The sequence below is a fragment of the Scardinius erythrophthalmus genome, assembly GCF_964197995.2.
Source record: "Scardinius erythrophthalmus genome assembly, chromosome: 13".
NCBI classification, from domain to species: Eukaryota; Metazoa; Chordata; class Actinopteri; order Cypriniformes; family Leuciscidae; genus Scardinius; species Scardinius erythrophthalmus.
This window is the reverse complement of record NC_138233.1, coordinates 23589450-23612778: the sequence shown is the minus strand read 5'-3', so window position 1 is coordinate 23612778 and position 23329 is coordinate 23589450. Positions and strand designations below refer to the sequence as shown.

General features: G+C 36.5%; 2 protein-coding genes across 4 annotated transcripts; both read left to right on the top strand.

The window, feature by feature from the left end:
* Positions 1–592: 592 nt before the first annotated feature.
* On the top strand, positions 593–3555 carry polr2g (RNA polymerase II subunit G). Of its 3 annotated transcripts, none has more exons than XR_014031328.1 (9): positions 597–737; positions 1043–1152; positions 1245–1404; positions 1635–1685; positions 2185–2250; positions 2342–2413; positions 2522–2555; positions 2787–3062; positions 3294–3555. XR_014031328.1 is itself a non-coding variant. In XM_081382350.1 (8 exons), exons 1-8 carry the CDS (start codon positions 726–728, stop codon positions 2798–2800), a joined length of 519 nt encoding a protein of 172 aa, XP_081238476.1. In that variant the 5' UTR covers positions 593–725; the 3' UTR covers positions 2801–3555. The 3 variants fall into 3 exon arrangements, 1 of the variants encoding a protein (XP_081238476.1); XR_014031329.1 differs by having other exon boundaries at positions 619–737; positions 2787–3001; positions 3304–3555; XM_081382350.1 differs by having other exon boundaries at positions 593–737; positions 2787–3555.
* A 906-nt stretch (positions 3556–4461) lies between these two features.
* Positions 4462–16677, top strand: eef1g (eukaryotic translation elongation factor 1 gamma). The gene is made up of 10 exons (XM_081383593.1): positions 4462–4580; positions 5376–5534; positions 5619–5682; positions 6808–6950; positions 7043–7186; positions 10493–10622; positions 11656–11881; positions 11970–12142; positions 12308–12432; positions 16382–16677. The coding sequence occupies exons 1-10, from the start codon at positions 4569–4571 to the stop codon at positions 16538–16540; spliced, it is 1335 nt and encodes a 444-aa protein (XP_081239719.1). The 5' UTR covers positions 4462–4568; the 3' UTR covers positions 16541–16677.
* Positions 16678–23329: the final 6652 nt, after the last annotated feature.

Below are 23329 nucleotides of genomic sequence, written 5' to 3'. Positions count from 1 at the left end.
GCCTTTTTTTAAAAGGTAAAATAGTGAAAATATGCTGTGAGATCAATTAACTATGTTATAAAAACTAAAAAAGCATAAATTACCTTAGAATTAACATATCTAGTTCAAAACACATAAAACGTCTAACGCACCTAAAAAGGTGTATCCTACAATTAAAAGTAGCTACTATAAAAAAGTTCACATAATTTGTTGAATTGATTTTAAAATGTATGTACACATTATTTTATTTATTAGCCAGTTTTAATTACATAAAAACGTTTCATTCGTGGAATGTAATGTTAATTAAAATGTATGGAATTGTGGAATGAAATATTCATTAAAGCACAACCAGTAGGTAACATAATTTGGACCCTTTATACAGCATGACAGAAATGCATTTAAATAAACCTAGGCTACTTTAATGATGTTTATTGCTAGTAAACATAAAACCACATAGGCTACATCAGAGTTTTTTACAATGCATTTTTAACCAGAGGTTAAACAATTTATGAAGGAAAACTTTTTTCTTTTCTTTTCTTTTCTTTTTTTTTTTATTATTAATTAATTTATTAATTTATTTTATATAAAAGCCTTCATGTGACTCTTAATTTGAAGTCATGGTCACCCGGAAACGCTTTTGTGGCTCGATTCTTTTTGAGGGACGGCGCCCAGACACGCAGAGATCAATACTCGCGGCATTTTAGATTTAAAACTAAGACATTTGTGAGATAAAAACCAGTTAAGAGATGTTTTATCACGTAAGTCCGTAATTGTTTTATTTTTGAGTGTATAACGAACCCCAGCATTAAGAGTTTAATAATGTCGGCTCGTGTTTTGTCTCGGCTAACGTTACTTGCACACTCGCTGGGTTTTGAAAGTGTTGGTGGATGAAATGCAGACAGCTCGACAGATATCGTCATTTTTAAATGAATATTGTGTTGATATATTTACTTGCCGTATTTGATTAAAAGTCGAAATCAGTCAATTATGTTTTTGTTAATCCAGTGTGTTATATAAACCGATTCTATATGTATATCTGTTTTCTTAAAAACCATCACAATAGATCTCTTTGGAGCATGAGATTCTCCTCCATCCAAGATACTTTGGACCCAACCTTTTGAACACAGTCAAGCAGAAACTGTTCACTGAGGTGGAGGGAACATGTACAGGAAAGTAAGTCCAACAGAAGGGTTTGAGATCTGACTTTCTTCAAGTAATGAATATTTTGAAATATGAGGCTCTAATGTATCTCTTTTGTTTCACAGGTATGGCTTTGTTATTGCAGTAACCACAATCGATAATATTGGAGCAGGCGTAATACAGCCTGGCAGAGGTTTTGTGCTGTATCCCGTCAAATACAAAGCCATCGTATTCCGTCCCTTCAAGGGAGAAGTTGTGGATGCTGTTGTCACTCAGGTTAACAAAGTACGAGACCATTTGTATCGTCTTCTAGTGCTGGACACTCATTCTGGATGTTCATTAGTTCATGTATCCTACTCTAGTGTGACTCAATGTGGAGACAGATCTCATTTAAGAGCTCTTGTATAAATAACGTACATGCACAGTAATCATACTGTGTTAGTAAAACGCATTGTCTCTGCTTTTGATTTTTTTTTTAATCTTCAATACAGTATTTTTTTTCTTTCTTTCTCCAGGTCGGACTCTTTACAGAAATTGGCCCCATGTCTTGCTTCATTTCTCGTCATGTAGGTTTTCCATGGAGAGTAAAATTTATATATGTGTATATAACACAATATATATATGAGATTGTATACAACACAATCTCATATATATATGTATATATATATATATATATATATATATATATATATATATATATATATATATATATATATATATATATATGAAGAGTTCAGATGCAAAAACCTCTAAATGCCATCTGAAATTTCCTCCTAGAATGTTCATTTTTATCAAGCTTGTATATTTAAGTTCAATAATTTCACTTAAATGGTAATGGAAATTACCTATTAATGGCCATTTAAGTGAAATTATTGAACTTATATATTCGAGCTTGATAAAAATGATCATTCTAGAAGAAAATTTCAGATGGCATTTAGAGGCTTTTGCATCTGAACTCTTCATATATATATATATATATATATATATATATATATATATATGAGATTGTGTTGATATTCAGTGTCTTTCGTAGTTGTCTTATATCTGTGATATTTCTGTGTCCAGTCTATTCCCTCTGAGATGGAGTTCGACCCAAACTCAAATCCTCCATGCTATAAGACAGTCGATGAGGTAAGAGTCAATAAATCAGCGTTAAGAAATGTTTGTCGAAAGGATTTTTTTTGTACAAATATAGAACACTTCAGTTTGTTTTCTTTAACAGGACATTGTGATCCAACAAGATGATGAAATTCGACTGAAGATTGTGGGAACTCGAGTGGATAAGAATGATATTGTAAATCCCTGGCACTTTCTCTTGAATATGCTGAATAATATTCTATTTGGATACAAATATTTTATTCTGCTTTTGATCATTCAATTATTTTTGTTCCTTTTTTATTAGTTTGCCATTGGATCTCTTATGGATGACTACCTGGGTATGTATTTCCTATGATAAACGTATTCTGTCGCAGCTCTTTTTTTTACTGTCAGAGGCTTGCAGTTAACTGTGCTATAACTCTTATGTTGATTTTATACTATTCTTGTAATTATTAAAATGTGATATCAAAACTGATTCTCTCAATTTATCATTATTTAATTCTTCTTTATTTCTAAGCTGTGTTGTGCTATCCAACCATTGTCCTAAAGTTTCACTTTTATACTTCTAGGTCTTGTGAGCTGATTCTTCTGTCAAGAATATGGGAAATATTAAACTTGATGGTGTGAGGATGCTACGTAGTTTGTATATACTGTAATTATTTCCCAATTCATCTTCTGTTTTTTTTTTATGGCTTCCTTTGATCCCCATGTTGGTATATCTATAGTTTTCCTATGGCAACAGTTTGTTTTGTGAAACATAGTCGAATGGGAACAAAATGTTGCAGTGGCTCTACATGATTGAACTTTCACTGTTTCATTTATAGCGAGGCAGCAGAGAAAAGAGAGTGTGTGTGTGTGTGTATATATATATATATATATATATATATATATATATGTATATGTGAAGAGTTCAGAGTGCCATCTGAAATTTTCTTCTAGAATGATCATTTTTATAAAGCTTGTATATTTAAGGTCAGTAATTTCACTTAAATGACAATTAATAGGTCATTTGCATTGTCATTTAAGTGAAATTATTGAACTTAAATATACGAGCTTGATAAAAATCATTCTAGAAGAAAATTTCAGATGGCACTTAGAGGCTTTTGCATCTGAACTCTTCATATATATATAAATTTTTTTTTTTTGAGCTCTTCGGCTGTTGAAAGATCCTGTAAGCACATTTTGGAAGGAATCAATTCATCACATTGCTTTTAGAAGTTATTCTGTCTCATTATTATATAAGGTCATTTTTAGAATTATTTTTGTAAATGCCAGTCAGCCTTTTGTTGAATATATTTCTCTTTTGTAATACAGCACTCATAAATTTTTTTAACATGTCTCCATCTTGTCTTTTTTGTTGTCTATTCTGATATTCTTTTATATTAAGCTAAGATATGTACTTTACTTAATACATATTACACAGTACGTTGCTGAGTTTTGTTAATGTTTGGATTCCACCCCACTCTTATAACAATATATCATCGCAACAATTTTGACAGGAAAATATTTACAATTGAAACCTCTTATCACGCCAGTCACACAAAACCTCACAGCTTTCTGAAACTATTAATAACTTTTAAGTGTTTGACCTTTTAATATATTTTTTCCATAAATTCTCAACATGTTTAGTGATAAACAAAATTGCAACATTCCCCCCAAAATGATAACATTGATTATATTTAATGTTGCACAGCATTAAAATTAAATCTCACAACAGGGTCCATTCCATTCACAGAAACTGGTTCATCTTCAACATAAATAGAGCAAGTGGATTTAAGTCCTTTAAATATTTTACAGAGATCAGTAAGTTTTTTTTTTTTTGTTTTTTTTACATTTTGATTTGAAAGGAAATCTGTAGATTGGGTTTAGAAAATAAAACATTTAAATATAATCTCCCCTTTTTATTGCAAAGAAGAAGCCACTGCGTTTGAAATACAAAGAACAAAAATGGAAAGGGAATACAGGAAAGAGATAAAACCTCAAACTGTAAGAAAGATAAGATCATAGTTCTTAAGAAATGTGTTATTCTCACTATTATTTATGAGTTTAAGAGATTTTACAGTGTGAGAAACACATCAAATCTAGGCAAAGTGTTGAGAACAAACTCTTGTTCTTATGAATGAAGAATTTGCAATGAAAAACAAAGAAAATAAGTTAAAAACATGGCTGCTGTCAAAAATAAATAAATAAATAAATAAATCGTTCAGCGAAAAGTTTAAATCACATTTTATAAAGGTAAAACACGTCGTCCAACTCTCACTTTCACGCCTTTATGACGTATTATTGCTGCGCCAGGACGAGCCTATACGTCAGCACCGCGCAGCTCGTTCCTCCTTTCTCTCATCCTGAAGATGGCGGCAGGGGTGAGTAAGATGGGAGGAAACCCTTACATGCCTTATTACAGCACATCTCTCTCCACAATCATACCCCAATCACTCTAATCCTTATATCTTTGTACATTGTTTTCATACCGTGTTATTTTGTAGTCTCTTATGAAGCTGTTACGATGATTATTTAAGTTGTAAATACTCCCCACACCCCTTTATAAGGTGGTTAGTGTGATGACGGGCAGAAGTACAGCGCTGCGTTCTTTGTGCCACGTTTCCCTTGCCTTCTCTTCCATTGCCCCTCATTCTCCGCTTTAATCTGCTTGTGAAAAGCAGAATGTCATGTTTGTAGTTTTACTTACATTTCGTAAAGGTTAAAAACCTAAATTATCAGTGTGAGCTGATAGAAAGCGTAGTCAGTTATGCATTCATTGTGTTGTTAAGACAAAGTAAAACGTTTTCCGGTTTAACTATTTAACGTTACACGTCCGATTCTGAAATCTGGTGGTAGTGTCAAACACGTTCAGACTCGTTAAAATCTCAATCTAAGAGGTTTTAATGATTAACAATATGTTTTACAAATAAATGGCACTGCAACACCATCCAGTTAGTTAGTTCTGCCACTAGTAACCCCATATTTGACTATGCAAACATTGTATACAATCTGTTAAGTAATTTTATTGCAGGGAATTCACTGTCAGCTGCGTCAGCTTGTGGAAAGTGCTGTGTAATGAGGGGGCAGCTTGTGTTGGCATTTTCTGTTATTAGATGACAGAGGCCGAACAAGCTACATTAGTTTCAGCAATCTGATCTCAAACCTTGTTTCTGCAGACTCTCTACACATACCCAGAGAACTGGAGGGCCTTTAAGGCTCAGATCGCTGCCCAGTACAGTGGGGCTCGTCTGAAGATTTCAAACGCCCCCCCTGCCTTCACCTTTGGGCAGACGAACCGATCCCCTGCTTTCCTTAGCAATTTTCCCTTGGGCAAGGTCAGTGTTCGTTCTTTTTTTTTTTTTTTTGCTTATGTTCTTGATGTTGAATTAATTCATTGATGTGGTTCCGATCCATTTTAGGTTCCTGCTTACCAGGGTGATGATGGCTTCTGTCTGTTTGAGAGCAATGCCATTGCTCACTACTGTAAGTAAACTTTATAGTGCCTATTTACGCTTGGCCACTTCATTTTATTGGATAAGTTATCCAGTTTGATACAAAATTTCCGTTTACATTTGCCCAAATGCATTTTATTTATCATCTGATTTCAAGAGCATGGCTTCAATGGGAGAGAGCGGCATGAGCTCTAGTGAGAGAATTTTGTGTTCACCACATTTATTGAAGATGACCGAGTTGAGTGTCAGGATGCTGAATATTGAGTTTCATTCGTGGCCATTTTGTGGCTTGCTGAAGAGAGATGCTGATTTGTGGCAGGCCATATCTGTGGAGATGCGTGCTGCTGTGGTATCTGGCAGCCAGGAGCTGACATAACATGTTCTCACACCTTTATTTTTTTTTTACAATTTTGGGAGAATTGAGTTTGAGTGTATTTTACAAATGTGACTTCATCAACCAAATGCACTTACACTTGTCCAGGTGCATCTGGAATGCATCTCAAACCACATCCTAAAGGGGATTGAGCGATGGGATTGTAATCCAATTTGAAAGCATTTCAGGGGGCTTTTAAACCTGAGGCCTCATTTGTTTTTAACATAAGTTCAGTGGATTTTTTCTTACTTCAAATGTGAAGAACAAATTAGGATTTATAAAGGCAGAAACTGATGTGAAAATGTTGTTACGCGCACACCAACTGAAGAAAAACTTTTCTCCATGGTAATTCAATTAATTCGTCATTTTTGAAAATGTAAAGATAAATAGACAATCATAATATGCTTTAATATAATTGTATCTGCAAATTAGTGTCAATTTAACTGCTATATCACTGAAATTAATGATATCCTGAAAAAAATTTATATGCCTTGTACAGAAACCAGCCCATGCGTATCCCACATAAATTTTTTGGAGAGTGTGCTTGGATTTCCTTGCTGAGTGCCTGAACTCATCAATCTTTTTTTTGTGTGTGTGCATACAGACTTTTCAAAAGTGGTCATAGCGGTGTTTTGGAAATCGTTGTATTTTTAAATTTAGTATTATCATATGCACGTCTTTATAAATGAGACCCCAGGTCTTCATGCATGAAGTGGCCAATTGTAAGTGAGCCCATTATGGTGTTTTATTGCACGCCATCAATGCTGATGTGTGTCCCGACAGTGAGCAGTGATGCCCTTCGTGGCAGCACTCCCCAGGCCAGTGCCCAGGTGCTGCAGTGGGTCAGTTTAGCTGATTCTGAGATCATCCCTCCAGCTAGTGCCTGGGTGTTCCCCACCTTGGGTATCATGCAGTTCAACAAACAGGTGAGCTTTGTATATCCGTTGATGTAATGCATTTATCGTTCAGGAAGTGCATTGAATGTTTTGTAAGACTGTCCTTCGTCTTGTGTATATAGGCCACAGAACAGGCTAAGGAAGAGGTGAAACGAGTCCTTGCCGTCCTGAATCAGCACTTAAACACTCGCACTTTCCTGGTTGGGGAGAGAGTCAGTCTGGCTGACATCACTGTTGTCTGCTCTCTGCTCTGGCTCTACAAACAGGTGAGTCTACAGGGTGTCATGAAAATCTCAGCTGTAATCAGGTCTTTTTTTTTATTAGGGATGCACAATAAATTGGGTCCATATTGGTTCATCTGTTATCAGTGCCTAAGTGTCAATATTGGAAATATAATTAATAAGAATTTCTGCCTGTTTAGGATTGATCGTTGATGATTTAAGATTTAAATGGACAATTGGTTATTGGTCTATTTTAGTGGTCTATACACGTCACGATATGATATGATAGAATCTCGATACTAAACATACTCACCTAAAGGATTATAAGGAACACCTGTTCTATTTCCCATTAATGCAATTATCTAATCAACCAATCACATGGCAATTGATTCAATGCATTTAGGGGTGTGGTCCTGGTCAAGACAATCTCCTGAACTCCAAACTGAATGTCAGAATGGGAAAAAAAAAGTGATTTAAGCAATTTTGAGCGTGGCATGGTTGTTGGTGCCAGACGGGCCTGTCTGAGTATTTCACAATCTGCTCAGTTACTGGGATTTTCACGCACAACCATTTCTAGGGTTTACAAAGAATGGTGTGAAAAGGGAAAAACATCCAGTATGCGGCAGTCCTGTGGGCGAAAATGCCTTGTTGATGCTAGAGGTCAGAGGAGAATGGGCCGACTGATTCAAGCTGATAGAAGAGCAACTTTGACTGAAATATCCACTCGTTACAACCGAAGTATGCAGCAAAGCATTTGTGAAGCCACAACACGCACAACCTTGAGGCGGATGGGCTACAACAGCAGAAGACCCCACCGGGTACCACTCATCTCCACTACAAATAGGAAAAAGAGGCTACAATTTGCACAAGCTCACCAAAATTGGACAGTTGAAGACTGGAAAAATGTTGCCTGGTCTGATGAGTCTCGATTTCTGTTGAGACATTCAGATGGTAGAGTTTGGCGTAAACAGAATGAGAACATGGATCCATCATGCCTTGTTACCACTGTGCAGGGTGGTGGTGGTGGTGGTGTAATGGTGTGGGGGATGTTTTCTTGGCACACTTTAGGCCCCTTAGTGCCAATTGGGCATCGTTTAAATGCCACGGCCTACCTGAGCATTGTTTCTAACCATGTCCATCCCTTTATGACCACCATGTACCCATCCTCTGATGGCTACTTCCAGCAGGATAATGCACCATGTCACAAAGCTCGAATCATTTCAAATTGGTTTAACATTTATTACGGGGTGTGCTTGAATAGGCTTGGACTTGGTCCTTGTCCCCAATGCACAGGGCAATTTTGCTCTGAAAATTCATGATTCTGAAGCTGAAAATGCAGAATTAAGTTAGATATGTGATATGTAAAATCCGATATTCCGATATATCGGACGATATATATATATATTTTTTTTTTCAGAAACGCGCAACAAAACTAACAAATTTCCCTAACATTAGTTATTTGTAGTTATTTATGAGTTTTAAATAAAATAATATGATAATGCATTTTAAAAAGAAACTTGTTTCTTGTATTGTCACAACAGAACAGAGGAACATCAAAATATATTAAAGTTCTGATAAATAAAATGTATAAAAATACAAACTTAAGATTTTGTTTTAAGACTAAACGTTTAGTCCTTTGAACAAAAACAACAATTTCACATTCAAATTGACAACAAATTCAAATTGTCATTTACTCTCTCAAGTTGTTTTTTTCTTCTGCTGAAAATAAGTTATTTGGATGAATGTGGGTAACCAAACAGTTGATGTACCCCAGTGACTTCCATAGTATATTTTTCTCCTTTGGAAGTCAATGGGGACCAGCTACTGTTTGGTTACCCACATTCTTCAAACTATTAATATTAGAAAAATATTAGAATTATTAATACAGTTGGAACAACATTAGAGTGCCTGTAAATAATGAGATCATTTTTATTATTGGGTGAACTATCCCTTTAAGGACAAGCGGCAATGTGTTTACAATTGCTACTGATAACTTAGTCCAGTATCCAGGCGCTGGTACTAGAAAGGCTTTTAGTGCATGTGAGCTTCACATGTACGCGCTGAGAAACGCACACGTTAGAACAGCGCATCAGCATTTAAAATTAAATGTTTAACCGACAAAGCATTAAAGCACATGCACATTATGAACTTTTGTGAACTGCAGTGTTAACATTTTATGTGAATATAGCCTACGTCGCGTTGTTCCGCTTCACTCTCGGCTTATTTAACCGCAGCAAAACTGGACATGAGTCACGAATTTTGTCATCCTTATTTGAGTTAAGAAAACTGATAGGGATGTTCTTTTAATTGTTATTCAAGCAATGTATGTCTCGAGTCGTTACCAACTCACCATGAACACAATTCACCGATGATCTCACTCGCGGTTCTCTCTGCCCGACTCTGGCTGGATCAACAGGTTGCTGAATGTGTGGCGCGTTATACACGAGTGTTGCCAACAGGGACGGTGTAGAGTGCCCTCTGGTGGACAAACTATACAACGGCAACACTCATAACATGGTTGAAGGGTGTTTCGTCCGTTTTTATTTTATTTTTGAAATATTAATTTATCGGCCGTTATAAATGCCGATACCGATAGTTTTGAAAATGCCTAATATCGGCCGATAATATCGGCCTGCCGATATATCGGTCGGGCTCTAAACGATACACTCGTCACGATTTGATGCAAATTGGGATACTGAACTCACGATACGATACATATCGTGATATTTTAAGCCATATCTTTTTATACCCACAAAATATTCCCCCATTGCATTATTATTCATTATATTCAACATCTTAATTGTTTAATGAATTAATGTCACAATCTCCATAAACATTAACTTTTTTTTCCCTCACGCAGTACTCGTACTTTCAATGTAGGCATTCGTTGGATCTCTTACACAGATAAGCCGCTCAGGCACAGACTCCCAGTGCTCACTGTCTCGTCCACCTCTCCCACTATTAATGGACTATACATACAAAAAGAAACCATCTAAAACGCTTAGAATAATCTTGCTACTAAAACTAAATGTGCTATGGTAATTTAAATGACGTGTGCACTTTCACTTTGAGTAGTGCCATTCCGGAAGTGCGCATGCGCTTAAGATGATCAATGCAATAAATCACAAAGCATTCTAATCGCAAGAAAGCATGTCGAAATGACTATTCCCTAAACTGTAAATGGTTAGTTCATCCAAAAATTATTTCTGCACACCAGATTGAGATGTTTTTTCGCACGTCACGCAATACAATACAATACAGATTGTTTCAAAGCAGCTTTACAGTGATTTTTAATATTTTGGTTTTAAATTGGCATTTGAATGTTTTGTGCAATTTCTTTCACCTTTCTAGGTTCTTGAGCCTGCTTTCCGTCAGCCCTACCCCAATGTCACTCGCTGGTTTGTGACCTGTGTCAACCAACCACAGTTTAAGACTGTTTTGGGGGAGGTTAAGCTCTGTGAGAAAATGGCTCAATTTGATGGTAAGTTTCTCAAACCACCTTGCTGTGTAGTTTTTGCTCTTCTGCTTGAACTTGAATTTAAGTGCAGAACATCGGATTTCATGCTTATCAGCATATTGTCCTCAAGCACAATCAAAGATGTTTCTTAAATCCATGGTGTATAGGCCATACTACCATTATGGAGGCAGATGCTCTAAGTCAGTGTAGAGCAGGCTTGAGCAAAATAGTGGCATACCATATTGTATATTTAAATGTTCATGCTAAAAGCAACACGTAAAAAAAACTGTATATAAAAAATACACGAGTGTATACTGTTATAGTGTGTATATATATGTGTATGTATATATACAGTTTTTTTTTTTGTGCGTTGCTTTTAGCATGAACATTTAAATATACAATATGGTTTGTCACTGTAGATATAGATATATTTATATTTAGTGGTGGTGAGATGATACTTCATAAAGCTTTGAAGCTTTCCAGCCAGATGTGTTAGTGTTTCATTTCTCAAGGTTTCGAATGCACGCAGGGACACCTGCTGGTCAGTGGAAATATGGTGCAGGAAAATAATTGTCATGACTGTGACAGCTTTAAAATGTTACATGGTTTGTGATACATTATGTACACACAAGCACATTTATGTATAAATAAATAGTTCTTTTTGAAGTATTTGTTTCACAATTCTGTAACTGGGCAGTGCTTTTGTTGAACATGCGGAAATGGAGTTCTTTAGACTGGATAAAAGGAAATGACCATGGAAATCCGCCATTTTTTTGTAGGGTTTTTCTCGCATTTTGGCAATGAAGCTGTGATTTTGAAGCCAGTACAACCCTAGGCAAAATTAATATGAAGCACTACAATTTGTAATGCATTCTGAACTGACACATCACACACAACTGTGTTTGTGGGTGTTTATCGTTTTATTTTAATTTAATTAATCTTCAGAGTCCTCTCCTTTGTAAAAACTTGAAGTGCAGCAGTTTTTGGCTTTACAAATTTTTTTTTTTCTGATATTGAGTGCTAATATATGTGCTTTTATTTATTGTAATTCTTCTAGCTAAAAAGTTTGCTGAGATGCAGCCGAAAAAGGAGACTCCTATCAAGAAGGAGAAAGGTGGCAAGGAAGGAGGCAAGCAGCCCCAGCAACAACCGCAGCAGGAGAAAAAAGAGAAGAAAAAGGAGGAAAAGAAAGCAGCCCCTGCTGAGGAGGAGATGGACGAATGTGAGGCTGCACTGGCTTCTGAGCCAAAAACAAAGGACCCATTTGCTCACCTTCCAAAAACGTACTTGATACACCTTCACTTTAGAGATAGATACTGCTTGAAAGTCTGTTCGCTCTCTCATCAGTCTGCCTTTGTCCTCTTGCACTAGCTCTTTTGTCATGGATGAGTTCAAGAGGAAATACTCCAACGAGGACACCCTGACTGTGGCATTGCCTTACTTCTGGGATCACTTTGATCGCGAGGGCTTCTCAATCTGGTACGCTGAGTACCGCTTCCCTGAAGAGCTGACCATGGCCTTCATGAGCTGTAATCTTATCACAGGTACAGTCAGGTCACTTTGCCTTGTCTCGTTAAAGAGTGCCTGGAATGCTATAACTTTGTGTTGGTTTGTTCCTTTCAATTCAGCATGTACTACTTGCGCAAGAGTTTAGCATTGCATGGTTTAAAAAAAAATATGTACATGTGCTCTCTTGCTCGTCTCCTCAGGAATGTTCCAACGACTTGACAAACTACGTAAGAATGCATTTGCCAGTGTCATCCTCTTCGGTGCAAACAACGACAGTTGCATCTCTGGTATCTGGGTCTTCAGAGGCCAGGACCTGGCATTTACTGTAAGTGATTTATATGTACTCAGAACCCTGTTTAGTGTCTATGTTTATAGTTTGATTCCAGGATAAACACCGTATCAAAAATGTAGGGCTGCCTCCTAATAGTCAACTAAACGTTGGTCAACCAAAATTTTATTAGCCGGTTAGTCGAGTAAAAAAGTCCACAGGAAGTGGCAAAGTAACGCAGTCCATAAGGGACAGATCTTTAACGGTGGGTCCTTGTGGTAATTACATCATGTCAGGCAGGAAATCGAAAGCAGGGCTCTACATTAAGCCTTTTCATGTGGAAATCTGTCATTCACTTGTCCAAGTAAAAAAAAATTGTGGTGTTAAATTTATTCTGAAGCAATACTCATCAGTGTTCAATCAGCTTTGATGTATTTAAATCTGCATATTGTATGTACCTTTTAAAGGGCTTTTTGTTGTATGAAGGGAAACAGAACTCATTGTGTGAGGTTGGTTAACTGTATCATATTTTAAAATAAACTCCACATGCTTACAGCTGGGAGCAAACAAAAGGTTCTCGAGAGACTGTTAAATTACCTCATAAGCACATAACATTACAATAAGTAATGAATATAAACAACTTTAGGAAGAGCTCTGACCTGTACCACCTGACTGCTTCAGATTCATTTTGGCATTGGTGTTGCCATTGAAAGGCATAAATTCAAATCACACACTGCTCCGAGTATACAAATTTCCATCTCTTCCAAATTACAGTAGTTATGGCGTAAACGCAGCATAAGCTCATTGTTTTGGTTCAGGAGGAGCTGTAAAATGCGTGGCTGACGTCTGTCTAACTCGTAGCATGAAACGCACTGATGACGTGTGATGTGAGCAGGGTGCGCGGAGGTATGGAAATGTGTACATTAAGGCAGGTTGGACAATGCAATGATTGGGTAAACATTTTATTGTCATACACCTTTCATTGTATATACATATACATTTAGCCCACTTAACTTAATGACTTTCAACCAGCAAAAAAAAATATTTCTGGAGCAAATCACCTTTAAGTTCAGAGAAATTTGTGAATCCGTCTTTTTGTTTTGTAGTTTAAGCAACACCAAACTAGTCTTTCCCCATGTCATGTGCAGTACATTTAATGTGTCAGTTTTATGAACATTGCAATCCACATTGATTAGATCAGGTTTTTAAAAACTGCCAGCCAGATTAGGCACAATTGAAGGCACATTGTGAAAGTTTAACTCTGCGCCTTGCGTCATGTTTGCAGAAAGCATTGAATAAAAGGAACATTAGCTTCGTTGAGTTTTGGCCAATTGTGACCAATAACCAAACAATCTTTCCGTCCCAGCACAGCTGTAGTGATCAATCTTAAAGCAGCAGTGTTGCTGGAGTAAACAACCTGAATGTCAGAAGTCTTGAACATTTCACATGTATTGAAAGTTGGTAATGTTGGTAATGAAAACCAGCACATCAAAGAAGCATATCTTCTCTGATGTGGAAAACACTTCCTGTATGTTTTGTTGGTGCTGATTCCAATCAAATTGTATGGTTGGCATTAATTCATCTGTAACATGGTAGAAGCTAGCCTACATGTTTGAGCTGTTTTAACTGAAAGCATCTTGCACTGACATATCTTAAAATATGCCAGTGTCATTTTGTCTCAAGATGCACACCAGTAATGTTTATAAAAGTTACTTAAATTCCCTAATTGACCTAAGGCGGAATTCTGGCTTAATCTAAGCCCTGTCTGTGAAACCAGGCCTCGATGAGGTAATAGAATGTTGAATCTTACGCATGGCTGATTTTAATTTGTGCTTATTGGTGAAAGTGCAATAATTCTGAAATGTAAAAATACATTTCTTAAATAACAATCATTGTGAGAAATTTCTTAAATGATTATAATTATTATGATTTGTAATTGTGTAATTTAATTATAATTATAATTATTGTGATTTGTAAGTATGATGAAAATGTTTTCATTGACTAAAACTATAATGCTAAAACCACTGGCTCTGCACCCCCATACCTTAAACGCATTACTCCAGACTAGGGATGCACCGATTGATCGGCTGGTGACCGGAATTGGCCGATTTTCACGTGATCGGCCGTGACCGGCGACCGGCCGGTCAGTCTGACAAATGCCGATTTTATGCCGGTCAAATGCACTCGGGCGCCGCATGATTAACATAACGCAACATCAGAATCACACGTGCACACGGAACACACATGTAGGAAACCTCGTGAATTACGTCTGTTCAGACCGCAAGTGCGTATTTTTTTTTTCAGCGTGCATGTTAATCGATGAGTGCTTTCACAACGGGAGCGGGAGCAGCGCGTGAGCGTCAAACAGGAGCGTCGCGAGCAGTGAAGCGCGCGTTTCGGCGCCAAGTCTATTTGCTGCACTGCTCACGCTCAATTAAAGGGAAAGCACACTTTTGATTGATAAAATAGCCTAAATAGGGTTTCACAAAAAAGCGCCCAAAATGCACAGAATTTGCGTGTTTTAACAAGAACTGGAATAGGCTATGTCAGAAAAGAAAACGAAGACTAATATTTATAGAAAATGTACCCATTTAAACTTGTTTTATTATTCAGTTTGTACAAGTGATTGCAATAGGCCTGTGTGTGAGTGCTTTGAGAAATATCTTTATGCTGCAAGGCTATTTATTTTTTATTTATATATTATTTTATTGCCATTCCCTGTTTTCATACAGACGTTTAGTTTGCTAAATACATATATAAAAAATTATTGGATATTGAATGTGAAAAGGAAATGGTTCTTCCATAACACTGCACTTTAGATGTTTGAATTACCCACACCTGGAGTAATTTATATAGTTCTATTTTATAGCGTTTATCTGTTAAAAAAAAACATGTACTATGCAAATTGTAAAATGTTCTATTACAGAAAAGATATAAAATAAATATTTGTGTGTGCTGTAAAGTGGTTAGAAAAAATGAAATCGGAATCGGCTAAAATCGGTATCGGCAGGTCAAACTTAATGAAAAATCGGAAATCGGAATCGGCCCAGAAAATTGTAATCGGTGCATCTCTACTCCAGACCTGTGCCATCCAGAAGCTTGCATTCTGCAAGTGAACGGCAGCTTATGGTGCCATCTCAAAGAGGCACAAAATCACTTTCATGGACCTTCACCTGGATTGTTCCCTGCTGGTGGAGTGACCTGCCTAACTCGACCAGTGCTGCTTAGTCTTTGGCCATCTTTAAGAAATGGCTGAAGACTCCTCTCTTTCGGCACACATGCCCCATTAATACTAACACTTAGTATTCTATATCTATATTTATATATATTAAAAAGTACTGCGCTAGACTAACTGGGACTAGTCAGCACTTGCATGTTGTTGCCTTATTGTTGGTTTGAAGTTTTTCCTTTGAGTTTTCCACATACAGGCCAAAAGGCATAAACATTTTTTTGTTTTAAGTGGAAAACGGTGTTGTGTAAAAAGCCCCTAAACTGTAACAGGACAAGGTTGACAACATATAACTAGAAAGAACATATGACAGAGGACTAAGACTAAAAATGGCTCAGCAAATTAACATCAAGGGTTTACATGTGAGACAGAATAAACCAGGCTTAATTGACTCGATGTTTTTGTCATTATTAGATGTGCTTTATTCAGTGTTTATGCAGTTAAGTAGATACAAATGGTAGTATTATAAAAAGCAAATGTTTTCAAAACCAGTGAGCTGTATATATTGTTACGGTTAGTTGACAAGTATTGATACAAGTTGACTGTACAAATCTGTTTTCTTTGTAGTTCTCAGCAAATAGCAAAAATAAATGGAGAGAAGTTCACAATCTGCCCTAAGATTTGTGACCGTTTCAGTTGACTCAGTATAATCAGTGCGGAGTTAAATCACTTCAATGACATTCATTATTATTATTAAAATGTGAATGTTGAGCACTTATTATTTTTATGTTTTTACTTTAAAAATTTGATTCAATGTTTTTTCTCATCTCCCCTCAGCTGAGTGATGATTGGCAGATTGACTACGAGTCATACACTTGGCGCAAGTTGGATGTGGACAGCGAAGAGTGCAAGACCATGGTGAAGGAATACTTTGCATGGGAGGGTGAATTCAAACATGTAGGCAAAGCTTTCAACCAGGGCAAGATTTTCAAGTGAGAACATCTTGTGCCCTGTATTTATCAACATCAGTATCAATGGACATGACATTTGTTTGAGAACCCCATGTACAAGGCTTTGAGCTGTGGTGGAAGGAAGACTTAAGTTGAGAAATAAAACTTTTTTTCACAATCCCACTTTATTTTCTTTTGTCTTTTCTGTTTTGACTGTTACTCCTGAGTGTTTGTCTCTTTAAAAAAAAAAAAAAAAGTATAAAACTTGCTTTTTATTAGTGCTGGTTTTAATGTTCCCGGAAAGTATTTTTTCACAGTGCCTGATGCTCTTTTGGAATCTGAAATTGAGAAAGCATACAAATTATGATGCTCTCTTCGAATCTGGAAATCATTGAAACTCTGGAAACAAAATGGCGTCTCAGCCATTTAATTAAGAGAATGTTTGCCTGTTTTAACTTTGGCATTTGGAAAAATTAATCAGGCTAAAATCCACCAGAGGGAGCCTCATGTCACGGATCCCATTAACGCCCCTAAATGGACCCAACTGCAAATCCTGAGGAAGTTTGAGGATATTTTTTTCAACTTTGGTATTTCACTTTTTTCCCTGTTCATTTTTTCTTTTCTTTAGGTTTTCATGTGGCAAAGTTTTAACTCATCCCACATCCTGCACCCTTTTTAAATTTAATTTCAGTCATGTGAGCAATTTATTTAAACTTAAGTTTTAGTCAGCCTGAGGATTTCTTTGTTTTGGGCATTCATAGGAGATTGGTAAAAATGTAGCCTTTTATTATTTTTTTTTTTTATTATAGTTCCATAAAATGTTTCCTGATCTTTTGCAATATTGTTAAGGTTCTGATTCCCAGGAAACGTACATAAAGGTATGTGTATGCATAAATGCCCTGCAAATTGTTTCAGATAAAAGTATCTGCTAAAGTTCAAAAGTATTCTAATTCAATATACTTCAGGGTCATATTGGTGTCAGATGGGGCTTAAATTAAGCAAGGATTAGACCTTAGTTTATTTGAGACATTTAAATAACTATGATATATGTCCCAAAAAAAAAAAAAAAAAAACCTTACTGGTGTGTATCGAGACAAAACAATGTACTGACATATATTTAAAAAAAGGTCAGTGCAAGCTGCTTTCAGTTAAAACCTCCTAAACATACATTTATTCTGGGACTATGTGATGCCAGGGGATAAAGTCTGGATCTTTACCACAGGTATGTATTTACGAGCATTTGCCATAGGCCAGGCTTCAAGGTATGGAATTGCCCTAATGAAGGCAAATTATTGCAAGCTTAGGCTGTACAAACTGGTCTGTTCTAACGCAGTGAGGTTGTCTTGTTCCCGGATGAGAGAGAACCCATTTGCTGATTTCCAAGCACACACTTCTGTTGGCATAGGAGTATGCTAGGTTGTCATATTTGTTGACACACCTGAGGTAAGACTCTGTAAACTTCAGAAAAAAAAAAAAAAAAAAAAAGCCACACCTTACCCATGGGCTTAACTGGTAACTTATCCTTTTATTTTGTTTTCAACGCTTCAGTAATTTAATGTGCTTGAATCTGGTTGCTAATCCTCTGTATTTTATATTTGGAAAAAGAAATGTATACAACCTTGATCCGTGTGGGAGAGGTAAATAACATTGCCTGAATTTTGCTGTGAGTATATTAAACACACACATGGGGGAGCAACTTATTTAAAACTGAATAATTGATTGCTGTTAAGTAAATAATTCAGCAAGTGTACTTACAAAAGATGTGATGGATTTAGTGCTAAAAAGTTACTGTTAAAAAGTCCTCATGATCAGTAGTGTTGCTCAATGGTGAGCACAGGGTGTGGCCTCGGCTCAAGCGTGTCAATGCTTCTCTACTGAATGCGCTGTCCTCACTTAACCTTATAACTCTATGAGTGTCAGCAGGACAATGTCTCACAGTGATAGCTGATTCACTTGAATGCCTTTGAAGAGTATACAGACATTGATTGTACTCATTGATGTTCTCAGATAAAAGCTGTCTTGTGGGTCTTGTTTTGCATGAAGGCTGCCTGATTACAAGGCCCTGCACATAATGATACGTTGAGCAAAAATAGAGTAATAACAGTAATGTTATGAAAAAATAGCATTACACCAATACTTTACAATACATGTTAACATTAGTTAAGTTGAACTAACAAGGAAAAAGTGTTTAATAAATGTAATGTTCATTTCAACATTTACTAATACACTAAAAACTCGTTTATCAACCTTTGTAAAGTAAAAAGTGTTTTTTTTTTTGTATTAAATTGAAAAAAATTTATATGTGATTATTTAATGGACTTGAGAGCTAGCATGAACTAATGACCAATTGTATTTTTGTTAACATTAACAAAGATTAATGAATACTATACAAATGTATTGTTTATTGCTAATTTTAGTTAATGCGTTGACTTATGTTTACTAGTAGGACTTTGTTAAGCGTTACCCTGTTTTCTATTTTAATAAATTATAAATGTAATTTATTCCTGTGCTGGCAAAGCTGAGTTTTCAGCATTTGTGTCACATGATATAAACATAAATCTAAAAATCTGGCTTTGCAATGCTTAAGAGTCAAGCGAGTGAAAATACGATCCGTGTTAGCAAACACAGTGTGGAACTGGAATGTTTGCCAGAAAACCTTTGTATTGGTTCAGAGGATTGGGAGTTGAAAGGGTCAAACTAAACCAGATTCAAGAACAATACGTACTGTAATGCCAACAGCAACACTATACTAGTGCTGCCAGCTCCCCCTGAAGTTCCCCAGAGCTTCCTCGCTCTCTTGCTGTTATTCCCACCCCGGCTCTTCCCTTAGCTCCCATCACTCGACTCCTTCCGCATTGATTTTATGAGGCTACAACAAGTACTTGTGACAGAGTGTTATAGTGAGGTCTGTATTGTACATTGAGTTTAGAAGAAAAAAGCCTGGTATGCCTTTGTTAGGAATCTGTTCCACACATCTGGAAAGAGTGAGGGGTAGCAGCGGTTAGGAAAGCAGTCCGCTTCCAAAAACATTCAGCCAGTATCTAGAGAAGTTTAGATAAATATATTCTCTAGATCGCAATGGTAACTCTAAAAGCACTGACACAAAGCAGCGTCACGTAAGTGTTACCTTGTATGCAAGTAGTGCCATGGCAACAATGAGTCAGTAATGAAACCTCAATTTAAGATGAGGAACATAAGAACAGAAACCAGGCTGTGAAAGCATATCTTTGAACGTGGTTTGTGCTACATTGTGCTGATATGTGAATTTTCCCCTGGAGTCAGTCGCCATGCTCCCGTGCCAGGAAAAAATAACCATGCAAGTTTGCTCACCAGAACTCACAAAAGTCTTCACCAACTGTACTCTTGCACTTTAATTGTATGCTAAACTACATCAGAATCAAATAAAATGTGTATGTGGTGATGAAGTTATGCATTTTAACCCCGATACATTGTGCCGTTTCTCAGGGAAACTGTGTGGACAGGTATGTATCTGAGTTTTAATGGTGGCCTGCATATTTTTTCCCCTTTCCAGAGTGCAAGAGAGAATTTTTGGCATTCCAGTGAAGGGGTTGAAGGTCAGAGTGCCAAAGGGAAGAATGTGGATGGTGCTGTCAATCACTGGGAACCACCACAATGGTTCTGATGATTTGAACTTATAACATCAACTTCTTTGCTTTCAGAAGTTTTAGAGTTCAACCAACGGCTCTCAATGTGTTTGGACGAGAAAGTAACTGGATGATTTTCGTTTTCATGCAAAGCATTGCAGAAATCAGAAGGGAGAGCAAAAACAGGCAGCCCCTGCTGTTTTGGACATGAGACCCCATACATAACTCTGCTGGCTCAGATTACCATTGGGGGAGGTGGAGCATAGACGTTGGTTTCATCCAGAGCTCTACTACAATGCTCAGAAATGTCACGCAGAAGAACTATTCTTTTATCGTTTATGTATGATGTGGAAAGCTGGAGCGGCAACTGCAACCTAGTGGACAAATGTGTATGCATTACATTCAAGTGCTCAGTTACTGTACAGACAATTTAACACATTTATTTCATATAGCACAATATAAGGATTATACTATAAATATAAACATATTTAAGCTACTTTGTAGGCCATGTCATAATCCACTGCAGTTCAGTGAAGTAACAAAATAAAATAACAAGAAATAAAAAACAAAATATTTCATTATTTTCTTCACTTTTAAAAAATTAAATGAAGACTCTAAGTGCCATCTGAAATTTTCTTCTAGAATGATCATTTTTATCAAGCTTGTATGTTTATGTTCAGTTATTTCACTTTAATGGCAATGAAAATTACCTATTAACTGTCATTAAAGTTAAATTACTGAACCTAAATATATGAGCTTGATAAAAATGCTAATTTTAGAAGAAAATTTCAGGTGGCACTTAGAGGCTTTTGCATCTGAAGTCTTCAAATATAGATTAGTCCAAAAGTATGGGCCCACTAATGGATTTTGTTCTATTACAAAAAAGCATTTTCATTGTAAAAAATTATATGATCAATAAGTTATGACAACATATGTTTTACATTGCTTTAACTCTTCAAAATAAGAGCAATTAAAAAACATTTTTTTAAGTCAGTTAAATGTAATTTAAATTGAAATGACTTAAACATCCAAGTTGATTGTACTTAAAAAATTAAGGCAGCAACTTTTTTTTTGCAGTGTTGTTATTCAATGGAAGTAAGAACATCTGACAGTCTGTACAAATGAACTCACAATCAACGTCACAAATTAGATTTTTCGATTAGTGACTTAGAAATAGTGCAGAATGTTTTTATTTTTATTTTTTAATTAACATCATGACATTCATTTATTTATTAAAACCCCTAAAACTGGCTGAATTATATTATCAAAGGTCAGCAGCATAGGCATTGATATTAAATACACAAAGCACATTTGTGTAATTTAACATTAAATAACTGCAGGTTTACGTAAATTTATGTAAAGTTTGCATTTAACTGTTAAAAAAAAAAAAAAAAAAATTTGAGGAATACTGAATCTGAATCAAGTGAGATGTGTAAATGCATGCTCACATTTAGTCTAGAGCTACAGTAAGCATGAGTAAAATGGTTTATCCAGAGTAAGTCCAGAATATCCATAAAATCATAAATTATTAAAATCATATTCCTGCCTAAAGGTGTTCATTTATTATATTGCTGCCTAAAGTGATGTTAAATGATTGTATTGTTGCAGAGTCTAAACCCTCATTACTGCCGGTGCTGATGTCTGCAACATTTGCAGTCAGTCAGCATATCGGGCATTTCATAGGTGAAATAACACTGACCTCAGAGGAATCTGTGGTTCTGAAACTGACACCTCTGAAGTGTGTATCATTTGTGTGCAACATGTTGTGTACATTTTGTGATTGACTTGGTTAAACATGTTTGTGTTTCACTGGTTTAAAGCAGCAATGACCATAAAACCACAGAAATTATTGTGTGCCATCAAGAAGGAACATGGTGTGTTGTAAGGTAAGGTAACCTAAGGTTAAACCCTTATGTTAGGAAAATACATCAATTGATAATGCAGCATGTTTGTAGTTTATAAAAAAAAAAAAAATTCTTCAGAATAATTGTAGATGTTGCAAATTTGTACTATGCAGTCAAATAAATCTTAGATAATCCTTGATCAAATTTAATTCAGTGATGGTTTATTATCAATTAATTTAGTTTTACAACCTATAATTAACTGAATAAAAATGGAAGGTGTCACGTTTGATCTGTGTTTGTTTCGCTTGAGTAGGACTTCCCCCCCGTTTCACAGAAAGGCTTAAGATAGTACCAGCCTAAAATGCATGTTAGAGCTGTTTTAACTGAAAGCAACTTCCAAACTTATCTTAAAATAAGTTAGTGCTATTGTTTTGTCTCAAGATGCACACCAGTAATGTTTTTTTTCTAAGACACATTTATAAAAGCTACTTAAATGTCCTAATTGAACTAAGGCCAAACTAAACCCTGTTTCTGAATCCAGGCTGTTGTGTTTAGTTTTGTACTGTTCCCAGTTAGGTTTCTTGTGTTAATTCATGGCTGTGTCTGAAATCACCCCCTATACCATTAAATAGGGTACTATTTGAGGGGACAGCCATTTGTAGTGGTGACTGAAACCATAGTGGACGTTATCCAGTGCACTAATTAAATCCAACAATACACCACAATACTGAGTGCAGAGTGTAGATCCAGCCTTTTATTTTTGTTTTGTTGCATCCGCTGTGTGACACAAGATCTGACTTTCAAAATGTATCTAGAAGCAGTTCGGCTCTACCTCCCCAGGGGAATCTCTCCCTCGGGGTGTACATGCAGAGATTTTTATGTCTCTTTCGTGCATTATGACAACATCAGCCTCTGCGTGTTTTTTCAGGCAGGTCTGAATCAAAGGACCAAGGTGCACCTTCCCGGTGAAGGCCCTCAAGGTATGTTCTTAGAATTTGTCGAGTGGGTGTTACACCAGTGCGGATCCCCCTACACCATTGGAGAGACTGAGGAGGATCAAGACTCGCTACATTAGCGCCCTCAGCGCAAGCCGCACCATCAACCACACCCCCAACGGACCACAAGACTGAGTCCACCGCAGACTCAGGCCGTCTCTGAACTCTTTACCTGCCCGGTTACTGTCAAGGAGCCAGTTTCTAAACTCTCTGCCTGTCCAGTATTGCTCAATGAGGCTGTTTCTGAACTTTCTCCCTGTCTTGTCATGGCCAAGGATAACATTTTGTAACCCTCTGCCTATGCTACCCAGTTCTTTGGCCCTGTCTCCGCTGGCTCCCTACAGCCCTCCCAAAATATACATTAAAATATATTTTATCTTTTTTTTATCTT

Bases quoted from the DNA above. Each gene is read 5' to 3' on its own strand.
- polr2g (XM_081382350.1), top strand. The intron at 1,153-1,244 runs GTAAGTCCAACA...TTTGTTTCACAG, and splicing joins GAGGGAACATGTACAGGAAA to GTATGGCTTTGTTATTGCAG. The intron at 2,251-2,341 runs GTAAGAGTCAAT...TTTCTTTAACAG, and splicing joins GCTATAAGACAGTCGATGAG to GACATTGTGATCCAACAAGA.
- eef1g (XM_081383593.1), top strand. The intron at 10,623-11,655 runs GTAAGTTTCTCA...TAATTCTTCTAG, and splicing joins GAAAATGGCTCAATTTGATG to CTAAAAAGTTTGCTGAGATG. The intron at 12,143-12,307 runs GTACAGTCAGGT...TCGTCTCCTCAG, and splicing joins GAGCTGTAATCTTATCACAG to GAATGTTCCAACGACTTGAC.